We start from the raw sequence: 27,064 nt of genomic DNA, 5'->3' as shown, positions 1-27,064 counted from the left end.
GACACACACAAACGCTGCAATGAACCAGAAGAAGTGAAAGTCGCTTTTTTTCTAGTGTAATTGCAGAAGACACAATACTCTGCTGGTTTTGTCAAAACAAGTACTCAAGGTCTATTTTCAAAGGCTGTTTAAGGAGGTAAATAACATTTACACTTCATTGTAAACGACCTTGGATTCCCAGAGTTCACATCTGTGAATTTATTGAGGTATTTTCTCAAGGAAACACAGGTAAGAAGGATCTCATGCTCTTCATGTTATTCATCTTGTTGGAATGCTGGAGCTCATTTCATTTTGATAATTGAGGCTCATACTAATGCCATGAATGGTTCATACTGCCAACAAGGAGAGAGTTAAGAAAGACTTCATTTGCAGGAGTAATGAAGACTTTAATAAATACAAAAGAAGGAAAAAGGCAAAAGGGAAAAGGAAATACACATAAACAAACATTGTTTGCTACACACTGAATTGCAAAGTGGTGGAAAATTCCACTGGCCCATAGTTTGATAGGTTTCTTTAATTTCTGCAAAAATTAAGTGTTCAAACCAAGTTCTTTGCAGATATGAAGGGATTCAGGGTAGTCTATAGGGAATGGAGAGTATATTATAAATCCTCATGTATATGGGGCCTCAGATGCAGTGGATTCCCAGCCCCAGTCACCAGGCACTGAAGAACTGGTTCCTTGGTTCTGTGAAGCTCCACACCAGTAGAGACTACCTGGCTGAAAATTCACAATGAACTTCTGTTTCCAACTGGCACAAAAGTTCCTCTGTATGCTGTCACCCACAGTCACTGCTGTAGCAGGTAACTTCAGCACATCGGAGGAAGAGGAATATGCTGGCAACACTGGGGCAAGAGTTTCCAGACAAGTCTGTTACACAAAAACAATGATTTCTTAGCCTTATGCTGCAGTTTGCAGCATGAGATACTGTGACCTCTGTTACAGACTCAGTAAATATCTAGACCACTTTAGGGGAGTGGCTGATAAGTCTAACTCTTCTCTGCTCACCATAAGATTTCGTTGCTGTCAGGAATTTCCAAGGTTATTTTGACAACAAAAGTTGCTTGGATTCAGACCAAGTTATCTACATCTGTGGTTGCAAAGCAGTATCTTGGGTTGAGATATGCTTAGTTATTTTGCCTTGCTTTTTAGCTAGTGTTGCTCTGTGAACTTCTGGAGGCACTGGAGGAGCTGAAACCTGCATGTTGGGTACCTGCAGCTCTGTCTCATGAGCTGGCAACAGAGCTCAGGAGTTTTCTGAAGTGGGCACCACAGCAAGGTCATGACCTTCCTTAAGAAAACAACTGCAGAGCATCTGCTGAAGGAACAATCTTTCAAGTTAAATCCTGACAAGTGCAGACATATTGTGATCCTTCTTTACTTTAGGATGAATTCTCCAGGCTTTTGCAGCGGCACAAATGTGGTGATCATACAGAGACCTGAGATTTTAACTTCAAGTTTTACACATCTCTGTGAGTGTGTATGCGTATGTCTATGTGTGTATGTGTGTATATATATATTTTACTACTTTCACATTTAAATTGTGAATGTATGATGATGGTTGGACTCAATCTTCAAGGTCTTTTCCAACCTTAATGATTGTATGAGTCCATTGCATGAACTGCCCCTTTCCAGAGCTGAAGAATTTTCTTTATTGTTACTTTACTTCTTTTTTTTAGGATGTCACAAAGAGCTCATGTGGTGATTCCACGTTGCCCAAGGGAGCCCATAAAGTTCAACGCCACCATTTTACAGATACTGTCTGTGATGCCACAGGAAAGCAGACCAGTGTAACTACTGAAGCCCACTCTGCTTTCTTTACTACCTAGAACAGGGCACAGCTCATGCCCACTAAGAAGAGAGGGGTCTTTTCTGCACTCTCCACCCGCACCTATCAGTACAGATCCAGGGCTGGTGTCTTTAATCTCACAACACACACAGCAAGGCAACTGTTAATTAGCAGAACTTTTAAAATTGCAATATATTCTTTTGCAGGATTTTAATGATTTTCAACCAATAAAAAAATAAACTTACCTTTTTTATTTTTTTTTTCAAGTGACTTAAATTGCTGAAAGTTTATTTCTGGAGAAACAGTAATGCACATAGTATTGGTCTATATTGTGCTAAAAATTTTTTATATTAAACTTGAGCATATATGTCAAGTTCGGGTAAATTTCCCTTAGGAGAACCAAAGATATAAATGCTTGGAGTAGATTTTAATTAAGTATGGAAACTTCCCATAATGAAAAGAAAAATCCTTCTAAATATAGTCATCTTAAACATCCTGCAAAAACCCACATTCAGTTGCCCCAAGCAATGATTAGCCATATGGAAGAAATTGTCCAGACATCTTGCATTTTCTGGTTTAGTTCAGGAAACCTGTAGGCCTTACTGCATAAAGAAAACTTCCCTGCAAAGGATTAACTCCTAAAATATTCAACTAAAACCAGATGGATCTAAAACTGGACTGGAAGCTAGGTATGAATTAAAATTTCTTGTATTAGGTTTTCTTTTCTCCTGGTCCATAAACCCATCTGGGTTATTTCACCAATCTATCAGATAGATTGATGAATTATTTTATGGAGAAGTGTATCTGGTGGGGATGAGAGTCAGTCAAACTAGTAACTGACTGAGGTAGTAGCAACAACTAACAGCAACCAATGCAGTACTCAGAGAGACAGCAGGGTGCATCTCTGCTCCACGCTCCAAGGAGGAAACACTTTGCACTGTCCTTCTCCGGCTCCCCAAACATGCTTCATAGTTAGAACAGAGCCCAGTGTGATGACAGCTAGATAGTCTAAGCCTAATCTCATTAATTCTGAAATAGTGGCAAGAATCACAGCTTCTTGTGACCTGGCACACAGTTAAGCAATGTGCTTGGCCATCATGGGGGAAAGAATGCCAAACACAACTGCTAAACACTTGATGAAAATAAATACAACTCTAAGCAGTGTGAAGAGTTGTTTGCTAGATATTTCTTTTAAATTTTGTTACCATGAATAACTTTATTTCTTTGCTTCTTACTGTTTATGTTAGCTATTAAAATAAAATGAATCCTTGAAATGTACCCTTGAAAAATAATAACTCAGTAAACATATCTAGAAAAAAACAAACAAGGAAGCAAACACATACCTAAACATGACACTATCCTGCACAAGTAGTTCTAACCCTAAAGAGGGAGTGAAAGAAGGGATGGTGTGTGTCAGAGATAAGTTGTGTCAGCTCATGAGAGCAATTTGAATGCCAGGGACAGTCAAGTGCATGTAATGGAGTAACCTACATGTTGAGGATTAAAGTAATTTTAAGAATAAGGCCTTTCATGTGAAGAAGGATGCTTGCAACAGGTTGTCTTACTGTGAGAGTGTTTCCAAGATATATGATGGCAGCAACTTAACAGAAAAAAACCCATCTGTAGCATTCTGAAGGCAGTGTTTTAGCTGTTAAAGCACAGGTAGATAGACAGATGTCATCCATTACCAGCAGGTGGGTGGGTGCCATTACCATTGGCATAGAAATGGCAAAGAAAGCCATTTCAGTGGGGGAAAGCTAACAGGGCAAGTAATGAAACACATCAAAGAGAAACTGGCTTTGTTGCTCTGGCCTCTGCATGGCTCCTGCTTTTAAGTAATAATAAACTGAGAAGTAGCAAATGCTGCTTACCTTTCAATTTTTCAGCCAGCAAAGCAGCTTCGTGTTCAGAATAATGCATTATTGCCGGAGGTGAAGGAGGGCGCAGTCTGTCCTCTTCCATTTTACGTCTGTGGCGTTCTTCTCTGGCCAGCATTCTTTGTTTGCATTCCCATTCATAAAAGTCATCTCTTGCCTGAGCAAAATCAACATGAAGGCGACCTGAATCCTTTTTGTCTGTGCTAGATCCTAATCTCATGCGGTAACCTGAAATCAACAAGTAGAACTAACTGTTGCAGGATTTATTTGCTCAAATTTCTCTTCATTTTTTCCCCCTTTTCAAGTGCAGCCAGGTAAAAATATAAATTAACAGATTCCCACATATCTATGCAATATCTATCAATCACCATGTTTTCACAAGAAGATAAAAATCCACTCGCTCATTTTTCTTCACCATTTCCTGCACCACCTATCACCGTAGCAGATGAACTGAGAAGTCAACCCTAAGGTGTGGAGCCTTCATTTCAGTTTAGAAATCTCTCAAAATATGTCATTTTTCCACATGATGCTTCCAGCTTTTAAAAGCACAGAAGTCAGACAAAAACCAATTATATATTTAAAATAGATCTGTTTTAGTCTAAATGGGGAGTCCTTCTTCCCCTGATCCTGTTGAGATCATGCTCAGTCTAGCGTTTTTCTCCACCCTGCCAAAGGAATTGGAAGTATGGGGAAAGGCTGAATTTTCTAAAAGCCTTGACTATAGGTGAATGTGGAAATTGTGCTACATAAACTCCTGTGCCACAAAGGATGGTTCCATAACTACAGTGATGCCAGATCTCAAATTTTGAGACTTTACAATTGCAACCACTATTTTCAAATTCTCCAGTGAAAATAATCTAGCAGCAAATATAAATCACCTACAAATTAATTGAGTTCATCATTCCTTAAAGTAATTTCTAAAGTAGGAACAGATTCATTAGGCATTTGCAAGACTGTTTTTAGAACAAATAATGAAACCTGTTGCGCCTTATCTTTAGGGATATTCTGCATATTCATAATTTGGTCAATGTATCATATTCTCAAGTTAGCACACTGCAAAGCTTTAAATTAAGGTCTACACAGCAGTACTAAACAGTCCTGCTCTGAACTAAAACTTTTGACTACTCTCAGATGTCAAAAAATCATGCCAAAGCTATAAGAGGAGCTTTTTATGGCCATATTTTGGTACCTGTCTTTTTTCCAAGTTTTATTTCTAAGGCACAAATATATACACAGAGCAGTTCATCTAACCTTTAAAATGCCAACTCAGAGAAAGTGTGAGAAAATACTGTGTACAAGGCTTCAAACAGAGCCTTCAAATGTGGGTAAAATTAATCAGTCTACACAGGATAGCTCTAATTTCTCCATGCCAACATGCAACAGCCCAGCAGAGATTTCTCAAATGACAGGATGCTGCAGAGATGAATTCTGTGCTGAGCTGGTACACAGGAAGCTGTTGAGAAATGCACACTACTGCAACCACTGCATAATAACTCCAGAGAGAGGAAACTTCTGTTCAAAATGTTAATAAAAATGGTGTTTGCTGCTTTTGATCTGCAATCCAAGAGAACCTACCTTCCAGTCTTGTGGTTTGCCTGTGGTTTTAAGAGCTTTAGCACCTCACCACCACAGTTAAAACTCAGTTCTGAGCTTCCTCCAGGAATAGTAAAGCTGGGAATTGTGTAGTAGATTAAGCACATCCTTGCAGAAATGTGTATCTAGGCATACTTTGTTTTACTACTGGAAAAACATCCTGCTGTATGAATACAAGGGATTTTCTGTACTACAGCACATGCAAGACAATAGCTTCAAAGACATTAAATATCCATATATGTAGTGATCCTTCAAATAAAAAATAATCTGGAAGCCTTTTGATTTGACATTTTCCTTTCAAACACCTTGTGGATTTCAGCTAAGGAGTCTGCAGGTGAGGAAAAGATATGACTTTCGTTGTCCAGCAAGGAGTGCAAACCAAGATGAAAAACTTGAGGTAAGCATTTCAGAGGTCCTTCAAAACCAGAAGGCATAAAAAACTGCCTTACCAAGGAATGGTTTTGGTAGGTTCCTACCAGTGGAACCTATCAAATCTTGTCTCCAAGATTCAGGAGCTCAAGGTGAAGTAAAACTGGATATTGTAGGAGTGGCAAAGGAGGGGACTGTTTAGTATTTTAAATTCCTCTTGGCTTTGCTTTCTCTAGCTTAGAGAAGCAAACCTCTTTCCCCCAAAAAGCTTTTTGTGACCATATATGTAGCTCTAGTCCCATGGCACTGAAGGGAAGAGTCACAGATTCACCCTATTCAGTGTGAAATAATAGAAAAGCGTGGGTGACATTTCAGAACTGGGCTCTGAACTAATGAGGGTGCAATTATATGGTTTTATCCACAGAGGTGTAGGCACAAAGGAGTTAGCCAAAAGGGGTCAGTGGTGCAGCTACCCTGATAACTGTGACAAATGTTAGCCCCCTGCTCCCCGCCAGTTTGGCGTGCCAGCTGCATTCCTCACAGAGTGTTTCCTCTGTGCCAGAACAGCATTATCAGCAATGCAAAGGACACTGCCAAGGTGCCAGGTCTTGTGAACCTAAAATTAGATCTTCCAGCTGGGCTGCACTTTCCAGGAAGACTCAATCTCTCTTCCTCTCCCCCCGCCGTCATTCACCTCCATTGGCGGGAGCACAATAGTTATGGGCAGAGACAGAAATACAGCACTGCAGAAGGCAAAGCTCTTGTGGGCTTCAAGGCCCCTCACATAAGCTGAATAAAGAGCTAATGAAAAGGACTGTGCATCTATAGGTTTTGTGTGTACTGGCAAAGCTGAGTTGTAGTAAAGTGGCCCTCATTTTTGAAGTAAATGGGAAAAAACTTGAACATTGTACATTGCAGTAGCACTGTACAAATGGTTCCCTTTGGGAAACCAAATTACCAAATTTTGGAAATTTACCATGAATCACACTAAAATAATATGACTGCTTGTTTAAAGACTGAAGGTGGTCAGCCATCCAAGTGATTTCCACCAGAATAGATACTTAGAATAACCTAGGAAGAGGGGACCTTGGAAATCACCTAGTCCAGAGCAGGGTTAGCTTCAAAGTCAGATCAGAATGGTCACAGTTTGGAATCTTTCCCTTAACAAAAACAACAAATGCCTCTAGGATGGTTTCTTGCACCTTCATACACTGGGCTCTCAGACACTATAGGACCAATGACCTGGCCAATGAAGAACAGACTCCTTGATGGTTTGATAACCAGAAAGACTCTGCATGCACAACAGGCAGTCTCTATTTTGTACATGAAATCCTCACGCAGCCATCTGTGCTGGAAATTTTGAGCCTCAAGGCAGCTGGGAGGCTTGGTTTTTCAATACCATGTCTCCCTATTGATGTTTGAGGGTGTTTGAATGTATAAGAGAAACACCTGGCACTGCCTCCCCTTCATGCATGGGCAATGAATTTTTTTTCCCCATCTCTTTGCTCAGGGCTGCAGCTAGCATTAACTTTGTGCCTGGCTTGTCATTTTTAATTTCAGGTTTGCACACAGTGGAAGACGAAAAGGCTTTGGGAACTTGCCAAGATCTTCACTTTAAAGGAGCAGAAACAGGAAAAGTTAATGAAAGTGCTAAATAAAAATCAAACAGTATTTTCATATCACAGGTCTAGTGCAAACTCCATGGCTTGACTTACCTTTGAGTGTTGCTATACTGGGCACCAGCCAATAGCTGAGGGCTAACTGGGGATCTAGATCAGAGTGTTAATGGTGATCAGAGAGAACTTAAAATAAAACAAGTAAATGGTACTGAAAGGAAACCCACAGGGGGAAATATCAGCACAGGAAAAATGCACACATGGGCTTTTGGGGTGTAAACAGGTCTGTCCCCAGACACCTGTTTGTCCCATATATTCAAATCTGGGGCCATCAATATTTGAAGGAGCTACCGAATTTTCAGCCAAAAGAGTAAAGTACACACAGTTTTGAGAAAGAGCTTTCTCATGGGCTGGTATGATTTTGGAAAGTCTTTTCCTTAGGAGATCAAAATAGATCTTTAAAGGTTAAATGAAATCTAGCCTTCCTTAGGTCGACATTCTTATCATAGTCTTCTACCCATCTTCCAGTTTCCCTTTTCATACACGTTTACTTGGGAGTACAAAGGAAAAAAAAAACCCAGTGATTAAACTGCTTGATGGATTTTGTAATCACTTGCTCTATTCTGATGATAAGCATGGGATAAATGCAAAACTTGATGAGATTAGATGGGGTAGATAGATAAAACTGATTAGGTAGACAAAATTATCATTATACCAGAAATATCAAAGGCATGACTTTCCCCTAATATAACACACATATTATATTTGTACATCTCTTTTGTCTCTTACAGGGAAAATAAAATGCCTCAAAAATATGCTTTGTTCCCACAATTTCAGAATATATTATGTTTGAGAATGGAATAAAGACTGGTAAACCTCCCACCCTGTATTTCAGTCGGAGGAAAACATGCCCCTGCCTAGTGCCCCACCTCCCTGGTAGTGGTGGGGGACAGCCAGTGCTTCAAGTTTCATCTGCACCAATCAGCAGCCTTGGTAAAAAAGTGGAACTTGCCTACAGAGTGTTCCTGCATTTCTTTCTCATCCCTGTCAGTTGCACTGGTTCTTTCCCTTGTCTAGCTGGAGACAATAGGTACAACACCTTGGAAGAATGAAAAGAGGGGAGGAAAACACGGATGGGAGGGGAGGCTGCAAAGCAGATGTAAGAGGAGGCACAGGCAGCAGCATGATTGTTATGGAAGGAAACAGAAGAAGGAATGATGCTCCAGGAACTTGGAATTAAATCTGCAGAAAATTCAGAATTAGAAAGAATGAGGAAAGGAATCTTTCACCTCCATTTCTACTCATGTCCTGTCTTCTGAGTGAGCACTCTGGTGCTGCTGAGAAGCATGAAACTGAGCTAGAGGAACACTGCTTCTGGCCCAGGGTGGCAGCTGCATATTTTTAAGCTTTTCTTTGCTCTCCTTTTTGCCACTGTTTTCTTTATTATTATACAGTAACACCAGCTCCAACTGCATCTGGTGTGCCCCTCTTCTGTTCTGTTACTAGGGTCCCCTAAACAGGAGTTGGAAGCTGGTAAATGTGCTACTGCTTGTGATGCCTCTTATCTGCTGCAATGATCTACAGCATTTTGGAAGTGACATGAATAAACAAATAAATGAGAAGCATGGAAAACAGGAAGAGAGGATGGGGGAGGAGGGGTCAGAAGAACTGAAGTGAAAATAAAAAAAAAAAAAAAAGGAAAAAATCTGGAAAGGAATAAAGATCTGGTATAAACCTGAAAATATAGAAATATTTCAAAGAAATCTTTAAATAGACCCCATAAAACTCATTATTTTCTGTAGTTCTTCAAACAGGTATTTAAAGCAAGCAGCCAGCTTATGAAAATAAACCTCAAACAACCTAAAAACCCTAAGGAAAACCTTTGACAAACAAAGGAGCTAGCTTTTTCCTGATGACGTATTTCAAAAGTTGAGAGGCAGGCTTTCTTTCTTTCTTTCTTTCTTTCTTTCTTTCTTTCTTTCTTTCTTTCTTTCTTTCTTTCTTTCTTTCTCTATTTCTCTTTCTCTCTTTCTTTCTCTTTATTTTTATATAGTTAATGGTGATTTGAGAGAGAGCTTATTTCCAGCTGGGGGAGCTTCCTATGGACACCTACAGGATGCTGAGATTCTGTCCTTATTGCTAAACAGAAGATGGTCAGGGTGGGAGCTCAAAGAAGAGTCTTGGGTTGTTAATTCTCTCCCAGGCTCAAAAGGATGGTCCCAGTGGGTGATTTGAGGTCACCTAAGACAGAGTTTGTGTTAGTGAGCCAGTTTGTGTAAGCTTGTCCTGGCTAAGGAGCACTCCCCGGATCCTGTTTATTCAAGAACACATTACCTATGGGTTGAAAGTGTTACACTACAATTGTCAGCCAAAACAGTGCTTTTGAGTCTCTCCAGGAACCAGAAAGATGGATGAACAAGCCTGTGGAGTGCAGACAAATAAATACAGTGCATGTGAGCCAACTCATATGCACTGTAGGTCACCCACTGCACTTTTTCACTAAGGTGAAAAAGGACTTGTTTAGCAAGTCAGTCCTCAAATGATGAAAATTAAGCTTAAGAGGACACTGATAGTCACAAGGCAAAAAATGTGAAAGGAGACTTGGTTTTCATCTTTTTTTTATTTTTTCCCCTGTAAATTAGAGACTGGGGGAGGAGGGGGTTGTTTCCTTGTTTTTTTGTTTTGTTTTGGGTTTTTTTGTCTGTTCCTTTGTTGGAAAAATAAAGAGAATCTGAAATTTTACACCCTGTAATTTCTGCAGCACTCATTGTCATGGGAGGCAACAGACGTAGCCTACAGATGGGGCTCAGAATCTAACCCATGCAGTAGCTGAATACATGCATGCATAAAGACAGAATTTATTCAGGCTGCACCACAAATCTATAAAAATATGCCAGTGAAATTGCCAGCCTATCAGAAAAATTGGCACTGGAAAACAGCAGAGTTCCTGGCCTGGTGCCCTCCTCTTTCCACAACCTGTGAGCAAAACTATATAAACCTGTGTAAATCGAAAAAAAAGACTGTTCTGTAGTGAATTTCAGGATCTGTTGCATTGTTGTGGGATGGCAGGAAATTGCTCCCGGGTAAGTAACATACAACACCATGTGTGAGTCTTGGCAGACAGGGAGAAATAACAGAATTGCCCCTTGCCACTTGCTCCAGCCACTGAGTTCAAGAAAGACTTGCTGAGATAAAAGCTAAGAAAATAAGCAAGCATTAGCATCACAAAATACAAATGAGAAGCAAGGAAAATCCATTAAAGAATGTGAAGTACCAGAAAGGTAAATGGCTTTATCAACCATGAACTCCTCTGCAAAACGGATATGACAAAAATTCTTCTTGCTTTTCCGAATTGCTGTTATATCTCCACACTGCTCAAAGACTTCCTGAATAATTTCCTCCGTTGCGTTTTCTGGTAATCCTCCAACGAACACTGTTTTACACCCAGGAGGTCTCTCTCTTGTTGAAGGTGGTGGAAGATCTAAGTCAAAACAGAAATCACATTGGAATACAAAATTTGTCTTTTGATCCATTGGCTCTATTCACCCCTTTAATCAGTTCTGGGTAGCAACAGCTACCTGACATAGTGTAGAGGCAGAAGAGAGGGACAAGCAAAATAATTGAATATTGCAGTGATTATCCAAAATTGATTACTTGAATCTAAACCCTTTCAAGCTTCAGGTGGCACTTCAAACATTTATTCCTGCCACTGCAGGTTGTTCTCCAGGACAGACAGTGTGGCCTAAAAGGGTTTTTCTCTTCCCTGTACAGCCACACAAAGACCAGAAAAATATTCTGTTTCAAAGCAGAGGAGCTTCTGCAACTGATTGGACCCTGAGCACAGATCTCAGGCTCTAGTGCAGTGCATTCAAAGCCTGAACTGCACCATCTCTGGCTCATATCCATCACTCGCTATGCTCACCATGTGTGTGGGCTGTGAGCAAGCCCATGCTGTGTACATCCTGTGCACTTGGGCTGGACACCTTTCCCTGGTATTAGCATAATTTCATTTCTGTCTCAGAGTACAGGAGCACAGCAAACAGAAAAACAAAGTGGGAAACACAACAAAGTGACAGCATGATGAAAACACTCCGCCGGTTATCTGTTTTGTCTTGTTGCCAGATAATGGAGCAGACGGCAGCACAGGGGAAGGATAACCTCATTGTTTACAAGTGCTCGTGAGGTGGAGTAGCTAAAAATGCTACCTTCATGGATACAGAGAGAGAATTTATACACACTTGTATCGGAAAACCTATTAAATTTTTGAAAGCCGTATAAAAAATAAAAGCTATCATAACACTTCACCTTGTTTATACACAGTGAAAGTAATTCTCTAAGAATGAATATGACTAATATGACACAGTAAAGGAAGTTGCAACCTTAGAGTGTACATATATATATATACACATACATACTCACATACATAACCAGTTTGATTAAACTGTGATCTGGATACACTGCAAATCCAGAGCACTTGAATGTTTGCTCACCGCTTTCATTTCACAGTGATAGTGAAAGTCACTGGTATGATGGCTCTGAAACTGGTATGATGGGGCCAACACACAAAACCAGAGCCTGGTATCTGAGTGGGAAGAGTTTTCCATTTGCACAATCACAGCAGAAACAGGAAGGAACCAGGTCCCTGCTTTCAAAAAGAAAAAGGAACTCATCTGCCATGTTGAACCTTTTGAAAAATGGCAGGGGAGAAGCTGTAGCCCCCTTTCACTCCATGTACCTCAAAAAGGAACTGTAGAGAGGCAGTTTGGGGTGCAAGGTACTGTACCCATAGTCCCTGTTCAGGGACACGAGCCTGGATCGGTCCCATCTAACTACAGGCGCCTGAAGGGGGGCACAGAGATGAACAGCACCATATAAGATTTATGTTTTGTGACACCCTGATATACAGGAAAGACAGGTATATACTATGAGAAGTGTAGATCTTTAGGCTGCGCTACTTTTCTTTAGGTATTTTTCTTTTTTGTACAAGCTTCATAGTTTTTTTATGTGACCTTACAGAGGTGAATAAGGATGCACTTATACCATACCACGCTTTACACACAGAATAGACCTTAAAAGGAAAGACTACACATGCCCATAATTATAAAGCATAACTGTTATTAGATGAAAAATATTCATGCAATGTATTTAGGAAAGTAACATTCTTTCTTCAGATGCACTTACTTGGGTTTGGAGGGAAGAGTGTGCAGCTTTTGCAGTGAATTATTTCTTTGACTACAGGCACATCTGTTGGTGGTGGTGGCGGCACTAACCCCATGCCTGGTATCATTGGGTTAATTGGAGTGATTCCAGTCATCATGCTAAGGCTTGGATCAAAGCCTGGTACACAGATTGAATCTGTAAGCATAGAACATAAAATCCTGGCTTATAAATCTTGAAACTACCTGTTAAAATTTTCTTGTATAGGCAGTTTCCCTTTAAGTCCATTCTCCTTGTTTGTTTCAGAAGCATCACTGTGAGAATAAGGAGAAGGGGAAAAGGAAAAATGGAAAAGGCACAGAAATAGGGGAAGAGAGGGAGGAGGAGAAAGAAAGGGAAAGGAAGAGGGGGAGGGGGATGAGGAGGAGGGAGCTGCATTCTCAGTGAAAAAAATAAACTACGCATAAGGAGGGGAATGTTACATAATCTAAAATATTAACACGACTGAGTAAAATGCGGCACATTAACGTGTAAAACCATGCACCATGAATATCTGTTATTATCTGGATTGCAATTTTCTATTCATAATGCTACTCTGGTGTTTACACTGCTTTCTGCCCAAAGCATAAAAAGAATATAATTTAACATTGATATGTCCTCTCCATCTAATTGTCAGACAGATTTATTACAACATAGCCTTCTCACATAAGTGACCTTGATTTACAAACAATACAGAGAAAGATCCATTTCTGGCTGCTTTATAGATGTCTAGTTAGCCAAGACTTCTAACCATTTAACCCTGGAATATAAATTTACATCTGCACAGAATGGAGTATTTTTGAACCTTGGAATAAATTCCTTCTTGTCCTGTTATTTAATCGGATTAGTAGATTCACCTCAACACATGTACTATTAACATATACCACTACAGCCTCATAAAGTAAAATGAATATTTGGCAAGAATTTCTCTTTCTTCTTCCCGATCTCCTTGCCAAGACTTCCATACGTATTACTTAAAGCTGAAAGATTTACCGGGGAGCACCAGTGCTTTAACACCAAGAATTGTAATAAGCAGATGTTTCAGAGGAACCGAGAGCCAACTTCTGAAATTCGCTTTCGCTAAAAACAAGGCTTTGGGTTTCTTGAGGCATAATGAATAAAATATTTTGAGAGACCGATCTCTTTGTTGGCATAACACTGCTGCTATTTGGCATCATCAATTATTTAAAAGAAGAGAGTTACTTTGGTGTTCTACAGATTTTCTGCTGAGTTTTCTGGCTAGAAACTGGAAAGTATTTAATGATACGTGTAAACATGGGGTTTGGTAGCTCAGGAGCTTGTTTATTTTGAAGAAGCAAAAAGGGAAGAGGGAAGCAACTCCTTCTCAAGCATTTTATGCATAAATATATACATATATATATATATATATATAGGTGTATATAAATGAGCTTTGAGCTAATTTTAAAAAGGCAGCATGATTAATGAAATGTGACCAGAGAGACACCAGTTTCTTCATCCTAAATCTGCAGCTGAGAAGCTATGTGGCCCTGGGTCAGCCCTCTGACCTTTCTGTATCTTTATTTCTGCATCTACAAAACAGGCACAACAATACTCACTTGCTGGCGAGTATTAGCTCACATTTTTATAGCACTTTGCAGGTGTAAAATGCTCTGTGGGGGCTGAAAATTAGCATTATTATTCCTGTGAAACATCCATAATCATATTCTCCAGGAAGGACAACTGAGGACTGAGAACTGCTCTAAAAGAGCTCATATCTGTCTCAGCCGCACGCTCCCTGTTCTTCACGCACTGACTGTGAGCCTTCACCACCTTCAGGCAGTCCTGTACAACAAGCATAGCAAGTGCACAGTAAGCAAGGATTTGCTTTAGGCTTAGTGAAGACTAGTATTAATGAAAAGTCATGATATTACATTACTTTTTTTAATAAATGGGTTTTGAAAAAGGATTTGCTCTGGGTGTGATGCTTTTTTTTTCAGTATCGATGTATATGCATAGCTTTTCAGATTTAGCTTTGAAACTTGGAGGCTGTCGTTTATTCTGCAGGATGCAGTGGTGGCCATATATTAAATATTCATGGTGAATGCTGGGAAATGAAGTTAGAGGTGAAAGGGCAACACATAATTCAAAGAAGTCCTTAGGCTATGCTAATAATCTTAATCTCAGTTTTACAAGTCAGGCTTCTGACAGTCACAGAAGACCACCCTGTGCAGAACACTCTGGCTGTGGGTGGGCCTCCATCTTTGTTACTCAATGCTAAAACATCCCATAGAGCTCAGTGGCATGCAAAGCAGGTCACCACACTAGCACACAACACACTGTGCCATACCAGTCCTCTCCTGGCATCAGGAGATGCCAAATGAGGCATTTTGTCCATCCCTCTGGACAAGCGTAGGGTCTGCTACAGTCCCAGCCAGATATGAAATATCACATTGAATCCAATATCCACAGCAGAGCTGCAGCATTCTGAAGCACAGGCACAAGATGATGGACAGAAGGCCAAGCTCTCCCTGTCCCATAAGTACCTTTCAGGCCCCATGTCACAGCCAAGAAAAAAGGTCATAACCTGTCAAGTGCTACCACAAGGTGTATTTAGCTTTTGTTGTTCTGTCCTTAAGACATCCACCAGATACATTTCAACTTTTCTCCAGGGCTAGAGACATGAAATAACAGCAAACTCTGCCCAAACCACAGGCACGTGTTCCCACCCAGAGCAAAGACGGCAGGTTTCAATAAGGTACAGTTTTCTGAATTTTCCTTTGGCAGTGGTGGAGCCACAGAGAAAACAAATCTAAGGGAGATGGCCACAGGGAAACTCATGTCCACAAACACTGGGAATCTGGGCATGGGGAGGAAAGCTTTTAGGCTGCATGCTAATCAGAACAGGTTTGTGAATGAAGCCGAAGAAAATTATTTGCCACTAATTCCTGGCATATCCAAGCAGATGTGACTTTGTAAGTAACTTTGCCTGTGTTAAATAAGTACATGGCTTTGTCATCAGTTTCTTTTACAACTAGAATCAATCTATAAGAACATGAGCAAAGTGCTGGGGTCCAGTCCAACACTCATGGAATGTCCTTCTAGGAGTGCTGGGACTCTGTGCCTTCAGAAGGTGATTGTGCTGAGGTATACTGAAGAGGACTCAGCCAATAATTCTTGAAATCTAATTCCACATCTTGCAGGAGCTAATCCAAGCCCTGCTAAGGTCAATAGCAAGACTACTGAAGGCACGAACAGATATTAACCCCGACCAGGTTTAAATTCTCTGTCCTCTTGAATCAGTTGCTTCATTTTCCCAGTGTGTTAAACTGAGAATGAAATGATTTCACCCACAGCATGAGCACTGAGAGGATGCACAGGCACCATCTCTCAAACATCCAGGAAAAGAAAATCATTCTCTGAAAACTAAAAACTACTATTATGCATTGCAATGATGGAAAATCCAGATGAATTTCTAAAGAGTGAAGCTCTTGTTTGGAAACCAGAAGAGACTGGTGGTGCTTGCATCTCCAGAGAAGCTGATGGATGCCACCTGGATATTGCTGACAAACCATGACAAGAGACTATAGATGGGATGTCCAGAGGAAATACTGGTCTGGACTCTGAGGTGCAGAGAAAAAAGAATGATAAAGTCACCGGAAAAGAAAGTCAATAAATTTGCCACATCTGTGATAGGATCTAGAAGAATCCCAAGTTTAACTATATTAATGCTATTGAGTGGTGCAATAATAGAAGTTGGATATATAGCTCTTGTCTAGAAACAAGGGATGATCATCCATCACCACCACCACTCCAGTCTGCTCCACGTCCTGGCAAAATGCCTATCTGGAGCAGGGCCAGGACACCAAATTTAGCAGTGGAGGCAACTCCTGTTGAACTAACTGGTGAGATTGCTGGTCTTCAGCATAAAAGAAAATGATAACAGTTATGCAAGGATTTCAAAAAATAGGAATCAGTCCCACGCATTAATTTTTAACAGATCCCCTTAAAGATATGATTATTAAGATACTGTAGACTTTAATATGTTACACTAAACCAAAATATATATTACATTTATAAACAATGCATCTGAAGAGTTAAATAAGCAATATTTTATGTTTTCAGTAACCATGACATTCTTTTTAAATGGATCTACTTATATTTATGCAGGTAGCTAAGGGTTTATAAATATTAAAACAATCCAGAAAAAGAGACAAAATTTTCTTTTAAAAATGTTAATAAAGAATTAATAAATGAAATCATTAAAATGGAAAGTAATCAGAGATCATAAAGAACTTTAAGAATGCAAATGCACATGTTGATCAAGTTAGAGTCCTTGTGCATACTGGACAAAAGGCTTGAACAGTCACACATTTGTACAGGAAAATAAAAGTATTTAACATCGCTATTTTGAAGAAAGAATAATTTGAAATGGAGAGGCCTAAATTTGGCAAAGCAAGTTAATTCCTGTTTCATCTGATAAGAAGTTGGCATGGTGGAGAACAATAAAAACCTCTGGAAAGCAAATATTTGGAATTGGCAGTCAGAGAGACAATAAGAAAAACCTTGAACATGTGGAGTAGTTTTTAAAGCTTCTTTTTCTTTCAAGTGGAATAAAAGAACAAAACATTTCACAGGAAATCTCTGAGTCTGAAAAAACCAGATGAACAATAAAATTCCTTCAATGAAAACTACATTCTAACACAGTAAGTAGTGTAAAACAAATGTTTTTATTAGGGTCCATTTTGGAAGGGCAGGAACAACTTTGTCTTCCATAAAAATAGCCAGATAATCTTGTAGAACTATTCTCCTTTCCTTCTTTGGCAACAGTTGCTGCAGTTGCTGTCTGAATCACCTTATGTTTTTGCCGCATTATTGCTGTGCTCAGGTAACAAGGATGTTTATTCCTGCCAGCTCTGCTTTTGGGTATTGCACTCCATTGCCAATACTAACTTACCACCAAGGTATTAATCTGCTCAAAATCACTTTTTATGGGTATTAGCCCCTCTATGTTTCAGAGTATCAGCCCTTGGGTGTGTCTTTTTTTTTTTTTTTTTTTTTTTTTTTTTTTTTTTTTTTTTTTTTGCCTGCAACTGCCTGCAATTGCTTCTGTGGAGTTTGATGACAGCTGCCAAGTACAGGGGTTTGTGAGCACATACATGGAAGGTTTCCACCATGGACATCATCAGCTGTGTGGCTCAGACCTGCTGGTCAAACACACAGAGAAATGGCGAGCAATGGATGGAAACAATGATCTGAACACAGAGCAACTAACAAAAATAATAAATGCTGAAAAGGTTCCCATGGCCTGGGAGTGATAATTTTACACCTACAAAAAAAGCTTGATTTCTGCTGGGGAATGCCAACATGAACTGAAAGCACCAGGACGGTCCTGGCAGCAGCTGGCAGTAAATGTATTAAGGTGCTTCTTAAACTTTGTTTTCTGTGGAGGAAAAAAAAAGATCTGGAGACTGGATATTTGACTGTGCACTTCAGAAACACCATTGCTGAGCATTTTGAGACTGAATATTGAGCTGATTTCCAAAAGTTGAAATTAAAATTTTCCTGATAAAGAGCACATCTAACAGAGAATCTGCCTGTGTACATAAACATATATATTGTCACTAGAAAATAAATTGTTCCTTTTTATATTTGAAATGTCTGTGGCATTCACAGTGTGCTAGTGAGCAGAAACTGAGTTGGGAATTGTGCTTGCTTTTCTTTGCTGAAATAAGGTACTTGGCAGTACCAGGTGCACCTTCTAGTTCTTCCATCATGAGAAATCATGAATCCCTTATTCATCTTATCCACAAGATTCCAGATTTCATTTCTGATTTTATAGTTTGCCATGTATTTGGTAAGGTGACCTTTGTCTCTGTGGAACTGCTACAAAAGCAAGATGGATGTGGAACCTCTGATGTTGGCCCCATTTAAAATCATGAGCAGGTAAGTGCAAGGGCAGAAATGTCTGAGTAGGTGCTCTTCTAGCCCTGATTTGTTGAAGAACTGAGTGCTGAAGATGAGAGCAGATGCCCTCACAGAGATGCTGCAGGAACACAACCAAGAAAGGACCATGTGAGCACAGGACTCCTGCAGGAAGAGGAGTAAGGGGTGCAGGATCAATGTGTTTGTGTGTGTGCGTGTGTGTGTGTGTGTGTGTGTGTGCGCACACGTGAAGGTGTGTGTTTGGAGGAGTGGGAAGGAGTGAGTTGAGAAGGGCTGGGAAACCTCTGGCTTTCTCAGTTGGCCAGGGGATCCCCGTTAACACCACTCAGCAAGAGCTACATTCTGTGAAACAGAGCCTGGTCTGTAGCAAATGCAAGTCTCTAAGGGAGTTTTGACAAAACAGAGGGTGAGGGAGTATCCAGATGAACGTTTCTCATTAATAATCAATGAAGTTATAATTTATGTGAACTCTACAGTGTCTGCCAGACCCACTTCATAAACAAAGCCCTTGTAGTATCATCAAAACACTTGCCACTTGAAAATTACATCTATGAGACATTTCACTGACAAAGCTTTAGGCTGTATTATTGTACTTGCTTTTTTGAAGAAAGCACAGTGTCTGCACAGAAGAATCGTTTACAGCAGACAATCCCAAAACTTTAGATGCCGTTCGTCAGAGTTAGTTATGCTGTAGCTGAAAACACTAAAAGCAAATCTGTACTCCTCTTGATCCCTGCCCACAAAAATCACTTGACAAACACTATATTTAGAGCAATATACATGACAAAGACTAAATTAAAGAAAACCACCTTCTCTTTTTACAAGCAAATCATGGGGTGAATCCTGGTTCATCTTTTATTGCTGCAGCGCTTGGCACAACAGGACCTCAATCTTGTTTAGAGCCTCTAATGCAATGCAAATAATAGGAGAGAATAACAAATAATAATAATACAACAAAGCGTTACCACAATGGATGACACTCTCCTCCAAAGATGCAATTTCAACCCTGTTGTGTTAAGAAATCTACAATGTTGTTGTTATTTCTAATACTGTTTCTGCTTATGGATAGCCACCAGTGCTTTTTTTACCTCAGAGGGGTTTCAGGCACTACCTGTCCATGGTGAATCTATTTAATTTCATCTTAGAACATGTCTGCAAAAAAATACCTGTCAGACAAGCCCTAGAGTGATCTGGAAAACTCAGGGTTTAATGTTGAGGGAATCTGATGATGGCTTGTCAGTTTTTAATGTCTGACAGCTGCATGTGTTAGAAGCTAAGCCAGAAAAAAGTGACTAATCTTAGTCTCCATCCACAATCAGCTTCTCTTCCATGTGGAAAACTCTATTGCTTTTGCAGCAGAAACATGTGGGCATGAAAATTGAAATGGTAGAAAACAGAAAAACAGCAAAGAAGGGAAAAATGAAGGGAAAAAACAAAATAAATGCAGGGAAAGAGATGAAGGAGAGGGAAAGAGGAAAAGACAACAATATTGTCTTGACTGTCTGTGTCCATACCTTATCCACAGGCTCTTTTGACCTGTGCCAGGATTTTGACCTGTGCCATGAGTTTATAGCATCTCACAATATCCAGAGTACTGACCTTCCCAGAGTCTCTGCTGCTTCAGAACCTTTCCACAGAATAGGAACAATGGGCTTCTTCCACCTTTTCACCAATAAATCACTTCCTTGCAAGGGGTCAGTCACAAGTCCATTGTAAAGAAAATAACAAAAATGCAAATTGTGCACACTGCCACCTGGTCCCCAGTTAATGGCTCCTGAGCTGCAAAAAGATGGGGCTGGCCAATATGCAAGATGCAATGTATTACATTGCCTATATGCTGTAAAATGTGCACAGCTGCTATTTCCTGACTTTCAAAAGTCTTTGTGTGCTCACTACTTGCTGCTTAGCACAATCCTCCCCTCTTCTGAGATTTTTCCCTCCATTTCTTCAATTTTGTGCTCATTGCAATGGGCTATTTAGTAAGGTTAGCCTTAGCCAAACTGAGTAGCCTGTCTAAGCTCCAATGGAAGCTGTTCAGTCTGTTTGCCAAATGAACCTCTTGCTAAAATAAAATGTCGCCATGTTCCTTGAAAGCAAGATCACCTTTCACTTCAAAGTCCTAGAAGATGAGAAAAGAAATAAATAAAACATGATTACACAGCCTAGGAACTGTTAATGGATTTTTTTCTTGCTTGATGTCTAGGAAAGCGCTGTATTCCAGAAATTTGAGAGGCATTTGTAAAGGCACAAAAAGAAAAAATAAAAGTTTATTGGAAGATACAAGCTCCTAAGATGTAAATGAATACTGAAAAGAAATTGGAGAAATAGGAAAAAATTTCAATTCCCAGGCTATGCTAATACTGAAATATGATCCTTATAATAAATGAAACATAAAAAGCTTTCAGTGTGTAAAAGATGGTAAAATACCATCTTCTGGTTATTAATCTGACCTCAGAGAAAATGGGTGAAAAAAAAAAAAAAAGAAATTCATACATTCCATTGGACGCTTTCCAAATGAAAACAAAAGGGACTAATTTTTCTCATGAATCATGAAAGAAGTTCTGGCTATTAAGCTGGAGTTACTGTGTGGATTCTCGAATCTGTGGAATGCATACAAACACTCTCCTTGCCTTTCCAGGGTCACAGGAGTAACAACAGCCTTGCCAAAACTGGAAAGAAGCTGTACAACCCAGAAAGGTGTATCAGCTGCACAGTCAGGTTCTCACAGAAACACAACAGAAACTGTGCTCTGACAGAGTGAAGGGTCCTTCCAGCCCTCTAGCCCAGACACCTGCCTCCAGCAGCAAATCCCTGATTTTGTTCAGTACCAGAACAGAACAATTCTAAAGAGACACTTCCCTATAATATTCTCCCAATCTCCAACACTCACTCTGCTGCTCAGGGGCTTCCTAAAGCAGAGGAAGTTTTGTACCTCCTCCAGGTTTATTTTTGGATGAAAATACCAATGAGCTTTATTGCATGGGATGTATTTCTTTTGGTGCCATTAGAAGAGATGACAGAAAGTTGTCCTGTAAAATCAGCTGGAACATCTTGAGTGATGATATTTCAAACTTTTAACCAAGTTATTCTACATGCATGCTTCTCTTTTAAAAGTCTGAGCAAACAGCCAAAAGAGAGATTTAAGCTATAATTTTAAATTATTATTCCTGGTACTATTTTCCTAGTCTCTTTTATGTTAAATCATTTAAATAACAGTGTCAAAACTCTGAAATCTACAGTATCTTTAACCCCCTGAGTACTAGAAGAAGGTTAAGTATACTTGACATAGTAAAGATTTTCTGTCTGTATATGAATGTAGTAAGGAATGTTGATATTTTGTATTATCCTCCACTAGAACTGTTTGACCTCCATACAGTTTATGGCAGTAACTTGTAGGACAATATTTGAATGCTCTGTGCATGAGCAGAATACATGTTGGATTTAAATTTGATTAACTAACTGTTGAGTAAGTAAAAGAGTGGTACTTGGTGAATTAATAAACTGTTTATTGGTTAAGAATTAACCAAGAATCCTATCTTGAGAATACTATGCTACATAAAACATGATCTGAAAAGAATCCTGAGTTGAGAGCAGCAAGTAATGCTCCTGAGTGTCTGTAGAAACAGCTACCTTAATTAAACTCCAATGCACTATGACAAAGCTATTTTGGCTAGACTTTTGCTATAAAAGCCATCTAGCACCTCAGCAACCTGAAAACACTCCTACGTGCTTAGGTCTCAGTGCAAACATGGAGTGTTGGTGACTGCAGCTCTTCAGGAACATGAGAAACCATTTATCTTTACATAAGCAAGTACCTTACTTGACATTCTTTTACCTCCCATCAGCAGGTACCGTAGCTAAGGGCTGGCTTGGGCCATGGGCAGCACGGCTCCATCCAGACCAGAAGGATTTGGGAATTCACAGGGGCCACAGCCAGCTACGGCCTCAGCACTGGGGAGCCACGTGGGGAGGAAGAGAGTGATCTGTGGTGACAAGGGAGCTGGCACATAGAGATGGCAGAGGATGTAAAATCAGATGCAATCAGCAACCGAAAGAGCAAGCACTTTGTGTTGAGGATGGGATGAAAGTTGTACAAACCAAGAGAATGGAAAGTACTGTACAAAGTACTTCCACATTCAAAAGAGGAAGAAGGGGATAAAAAAGACTGTGGAATTTATTCACAATTCTCAGTCAACCTCTTTTCTCTACCTTTGGATAATCCACAACACCCTCATCTTTGAATGATTTGCAACACCCTCAGTTTTTAGCTAGAGACCTGCCAGAAGGGAAGGTAATAAAGTCTGCTAGACAAAAACAGAGCATATTGCTTATCAAACTGGAGAGGGGCTTTTTATCTTTTCCATTGTTCAACCTGGGATTTCACTCATGTTCTCAAACACAAATTAATAAGTGAAAAATATTAAATAAATAAATGCTATAAACTTCCACAGGTTGCTTGCAAGCTCATGAATGTAGTATTGGGCTTGAGCTAAAAATATTTAGAATTATAGTTTTTGAAACAACTCTTAGTTAGTGAAGGCTCCCTTCAGTCACCTCCCCAATTCTCAAATTTCACAGTGTTTGAAAATTTTCTGATGCATTCATTGCAATTCAGGACTATGCTTCAAATTCCCCTTCCATTTGTGACTACGATGATTCAATGATTGTTTGTAGATCTGGATGATCTCAGCACAAGGGCCCTCTCAGCCCTCTGAAGGGCCTGTTTTAGGCAGCCAGACTCAATTGCCAAGTGGCCAGCAATGGTGGTAACTGGAGTACTCTCCATGGCTGGTAGAGAAATCCCAAATGGGACACCCCTAACTTCATCATAAAGCAATTCCTCTTCAAGCTATTTGAACACAGTCATTATCCCATTGACCAGTTTAGAAGGGGCTTGACATTAAACCAGTGTCAGGAGAATGTGCATCATGCTAAGGTAGATAAGGGTGGTCCATATGTCTGAAAGCTGTTACCTCAGCCTTTTAGCAGACTCTGACAGAAATTTCTGTGTGTTTTGACATCTGGGTCACAACCATAAAGTTTTCCAGCACAAGTACAATAATTACAATATTATGAATACATTTTTCAGCTCATCTCCATTCCTTCTGTATATCCCTCAGAGCAGAAAACCCTTCTTTCCACCATCTGGGCATTTCTCTAGTACAAGGAAGGTCAGCAGCAGCTAGAGATGCCAGAATGGCCAGCTGCTCTGTAGCCTCCCTCCCTGGGGCCTCAGTACTGGAGCCATTATCAATGGAACGGTGCGGACTAATAAACCTTGATTTTGGCAAATAGCCCAGGGGCAGCCAGCTGGAATGGGTTAAATCACCTTGAGGTTCTTTTAAGACACTCTGGGAGCTGTGCAGGGCAGTGCACAGAAGTGGGTTAATGCTTCTGGCCCCCAGTGACTCCTTCCATCTCTCCTGTCTCTCACAGCAAGGGGAAATGGTTGCCTCAACTAATAATAAACTGCAACTGAGCATGTGGAGAACACCAGGCCAAATATAAAACAGCTGGGGCTCTCTGGCCAGCCATTAGCTTAGCTCAATCACTGCATTGCCCGGAGTCTTCTGGAAAACAGGTAAAAATAGGATGAGTAAATAAGAAACTTCCAAATCAACCAGAAAAAAAACAAAACCAAACCCAAAATCTTGAAACATTTGTATAAAGCTCTTATGTCTTGGCAAACAATTTATCATGACATAGCTTTTATTTCTCAACAGACACAAACTCTCAGCATGTTCTTCACCAAAAAATGAACTAAAAATATGAAAAATTATTACAGGAGGAAGAAGGAATCCCCCCAAGAGAACTTGCATCTCTCTACCTCCAAAATAGCTTAACATACAGGCATTGCTCTTGTCTGTTTTTGTGGGTAAGAAAAAAAAGAAGGGTGGTATTTCACTTTAGAAAGTAGCAGTCTTGGCAACATTTGTATAATGTCATATTTCATTACTTAGTTTAACAGGTAAAAATCTTGTCTAAAAAGAAATCAGGAACTTTTAAAAATGAACAGCCTACTAGAGGAAGCAGACTGAGACAGTGTGCACAGAAGTAGCTCAACTTTTATTCAATTAAGGAAAAATTCAGGTTTTGTGTCTCCTGTGCAAAACACATTTTAATTTAGATTTTATTGGTGGTTGTGTGCAAAATTTGTGACTAAAAATTCTTGCTGCTAGAAAATTTCATCTGTAATTTCTGGCAGCCTGCACTGAAGATTCAGCTGCTAATATTGCAGAGCAGTGAACTAAGTGAGTAGCAATTTCACACTCACACACAATCAACCCCACCATTCAGAAACGCAATTGACCTTCTTGGTATTTACAATTTACCATCAGAACACTCCACATGTGACACACTTTAACAATACTGTCAGGCAAGGTTTGCAAACACCAAGAACAGAATATATGTTCATTATTTAAAGAATTATCTATTTTTTTGCAAATTTAAATAAAGTAAAATGATGTCTATATCCCATTTTTAGTGAACATGCATTCCTTTGTAACAATTGTGAGCTAGAATATGTTACCTACATTAAGATGCTTCTTTTACCCCACCCTGTGTATTTCCACAGCTAGGGTTCTGACAATAGCTTTATTAAAAATCTTTTTCTTTCCAGAGATTTGTAAGTCAACTGTAAAAGTAAGTTCCAAGATGAAAATTGGCAGAGTGTTGGTTGTAAGTTCAAGGATATACGATAGTATTGTTCTTAATATATCCTTAGCATATTTTTTCAAATATGAAAAGAAACCCCAACCCAAACCTCCTTCACTGGCTTTGTTAAGCCTTGTTTTACAAGGTGTACAACTACAATCTCTGGTAATGAAGCAATATAAAAATAACATAAAGACACTTGCAGCATGCAAATGTGTTGGGGATAAAGGTGTAGTTGTGTTTGAAATTCTGTGTACAATAAATGCAGCATAATTCAGCAATGCTCAATAAATAGTGGGTACTTAAGACTGAAAAAAAATCTTTGCTAAAGTCTTTCCCAAGAGGCTGTCAAAGAAACTGTGCATAAAGAGAGAGACAAGGTTTTGTCATGTTGATACAGGTCAGAAGATGGCCAAAGAGATGGAATTTCAAGAACAGGAACTAACAAACACTTTCCATCTGAGTGGTGTGATTTCAAGTAATGTTAATAATTGTATCGAAAAGAGAGAGATTAATGTTACAGCAAAACATCCAACACACATAGAGCTAATTGCCTGAAAAAATATATATTTATATGTAAAAGGGATTTTAGAGGAACCAAAGACAAGGAAGAAATAAGAGCACAAGAATGCCAGTGCTACCAAATCCCAAATGAGTCTCTTTGCAGAGGACAGGCTGAATGGCTCGTGCAGTAAAGACCTGGCAATGTGGCACTGAGCATTGAAGGGGTCAGGGAAGCCAGTTAAAGGGGAGCCTGCATAAGGGGTAAGAAAAATAGGAATGGGAAAATTACTGCAAGCCTCTTAGAAAACCCAGACTCTCACCTGACATACCATGCTCTGTATTACTCACTCCATCCTCTCCAAGGAGCATAAAAGCACAGCAAAAACAGGACAATGAGTATCATCAGGAACATTATAAAGTAGCTTAGAGGAACCACAGCTGAAAAAGCCTTGGATTGCTCACTGGGGAGAAGAGGCAGTTGTGTAGGAGCATTACAAAGCTCATGAATTTTATAGAGTGGGGAGGTGGACAGGTACTGTGGACTCTGTTACATGATACAAAACTGAGAAGCATTTAGTGACATAAGTAATGAGATTATAAATGAAGAACAGGTAGGTGGAAACTCTTCCTAATTGCAAAAATAATTATTCCCATGAAACTCCACATTACATAAAACTGAACTGAATGAAGATCTTATCAGAGCTAAAATATAAAGAAAGAAAGAAATGCAGACAAAAACCACACAGAGAAATACATCACACACCTTAGACAACAAAAGTGTTCAAAGTGATGGAACAGGAGGCAGGGTCATCTATTATTAAAATCGTCTGACACTTCCTATTACAACACCCTGTTGTCAGTTGCTTTTAGCTTTGCCAATCATCAACAGTTTGGACTGAAATTTTTACACATCGAATATCTGCCTAAGGCTGAAATGCTCTGGAAAATTTTAGTCTGAACAATTCAATTGCTGCACAAATGGAGCCAGAGAAAAGTCCTTGTTTTTTTTTTTTTTTTATTTCATTATTTAAAAAAACCTGATCTGCCTCAGCAACTGTAGCCCCTCCAGACTTCTGAAGGAGGATGTAATATTTCAGAATTGAAAAGCCTTTGCATTGGAGCAGTAACATTTGCCATTCTCTTTAAACTCTACCTGAAAATTCAGGCAAATTATGCCTTTGAATAAAATTATATTCACTCACACTCTGAAAAATAGGTCTATTTTTGGCTTTAATAGCTGAAATCACAAAGGATTACATCTTCCATGGATGTTCTGGATTATGTTTGTGCCTCTGTTCAGCAAGCAAGGAAAGAGTTAAAGCAGAAAGATCTCAGTCATTGTTAACACTTGAAATGATTTGTTTCAGCTTTTTATAACTTAAAACCTAAAGTTGCCTTCTACTTTCTTTGCCTTCGGTCTGTGAGGTTTCCAGCTTAGCTGGCGAGGACAAATCTAACCCTGTGACACTTGCTAAGATCATAGTGGTTAAATCAGAAGACTGTCTGAGCAGCCTAAAAGCCTGTCAGCTCTGGAGCAGCTAATTGGGTCTTGCCTCATACATTT

At 39.6% G+C, this 27,064-nt stretch overlaps 1 protein-coding gene across 4 annotated transcripts in view; it reads right to left on the bottom strand.

Moving 5' to 3' along the window:
* Positions 1–27,064, bottom strand: part of ENOX1 (ecto-NOX disulfide-thiol exchanger 1) — a 355,324-nt gene that overhangs the window by 87,999 nt on the left and 240,261 nt on the right. For 3 of the 4 annotated variants that reach the window (XM_059839068.1, XM_059839069.1, XM_059839070.1), the window contains 3 exons: positions 12,424–12,597; positions 10,517–10,723; positions 3,659–3,892 (listed from right to left, as the gene is read on the bottom strand). In XM_059839068.1, coding sequence (XP_059695051.1) covers positions 3,659–3,892; positions 10,517–10,723; positions 12,424–12,597 — 615 coding nt within the window. The remainder of the gene's footprint in view (positions 1–3,658; positions 3,893–10,516; positions 10,724–12,423; positions 12,598–27,064) is intronic. The other variant, XM_059839071.1, reaches the window with a different exon arrangement.

The sequence above is a fragment of the Haemorhous mexicanus genome, chromosome 2 (genome assembly GCF_027477595.1).
Source record: "Haemorhous mexicanus isolate bHaeMex1 chromosome 2, bHaeMex1.pri, whole genome shotgun sequence".
NCBI classification, from domain to species: domain Eukaryota; kingdom Metazoa; phylum Chordata; class Aves; order Passeriformes; family Fringillidae; genus Haemorhous; species Haemorhous mexicanus.
This window is presented reverse-complemented; position numbering and strand designations above follow the sequence as displayed.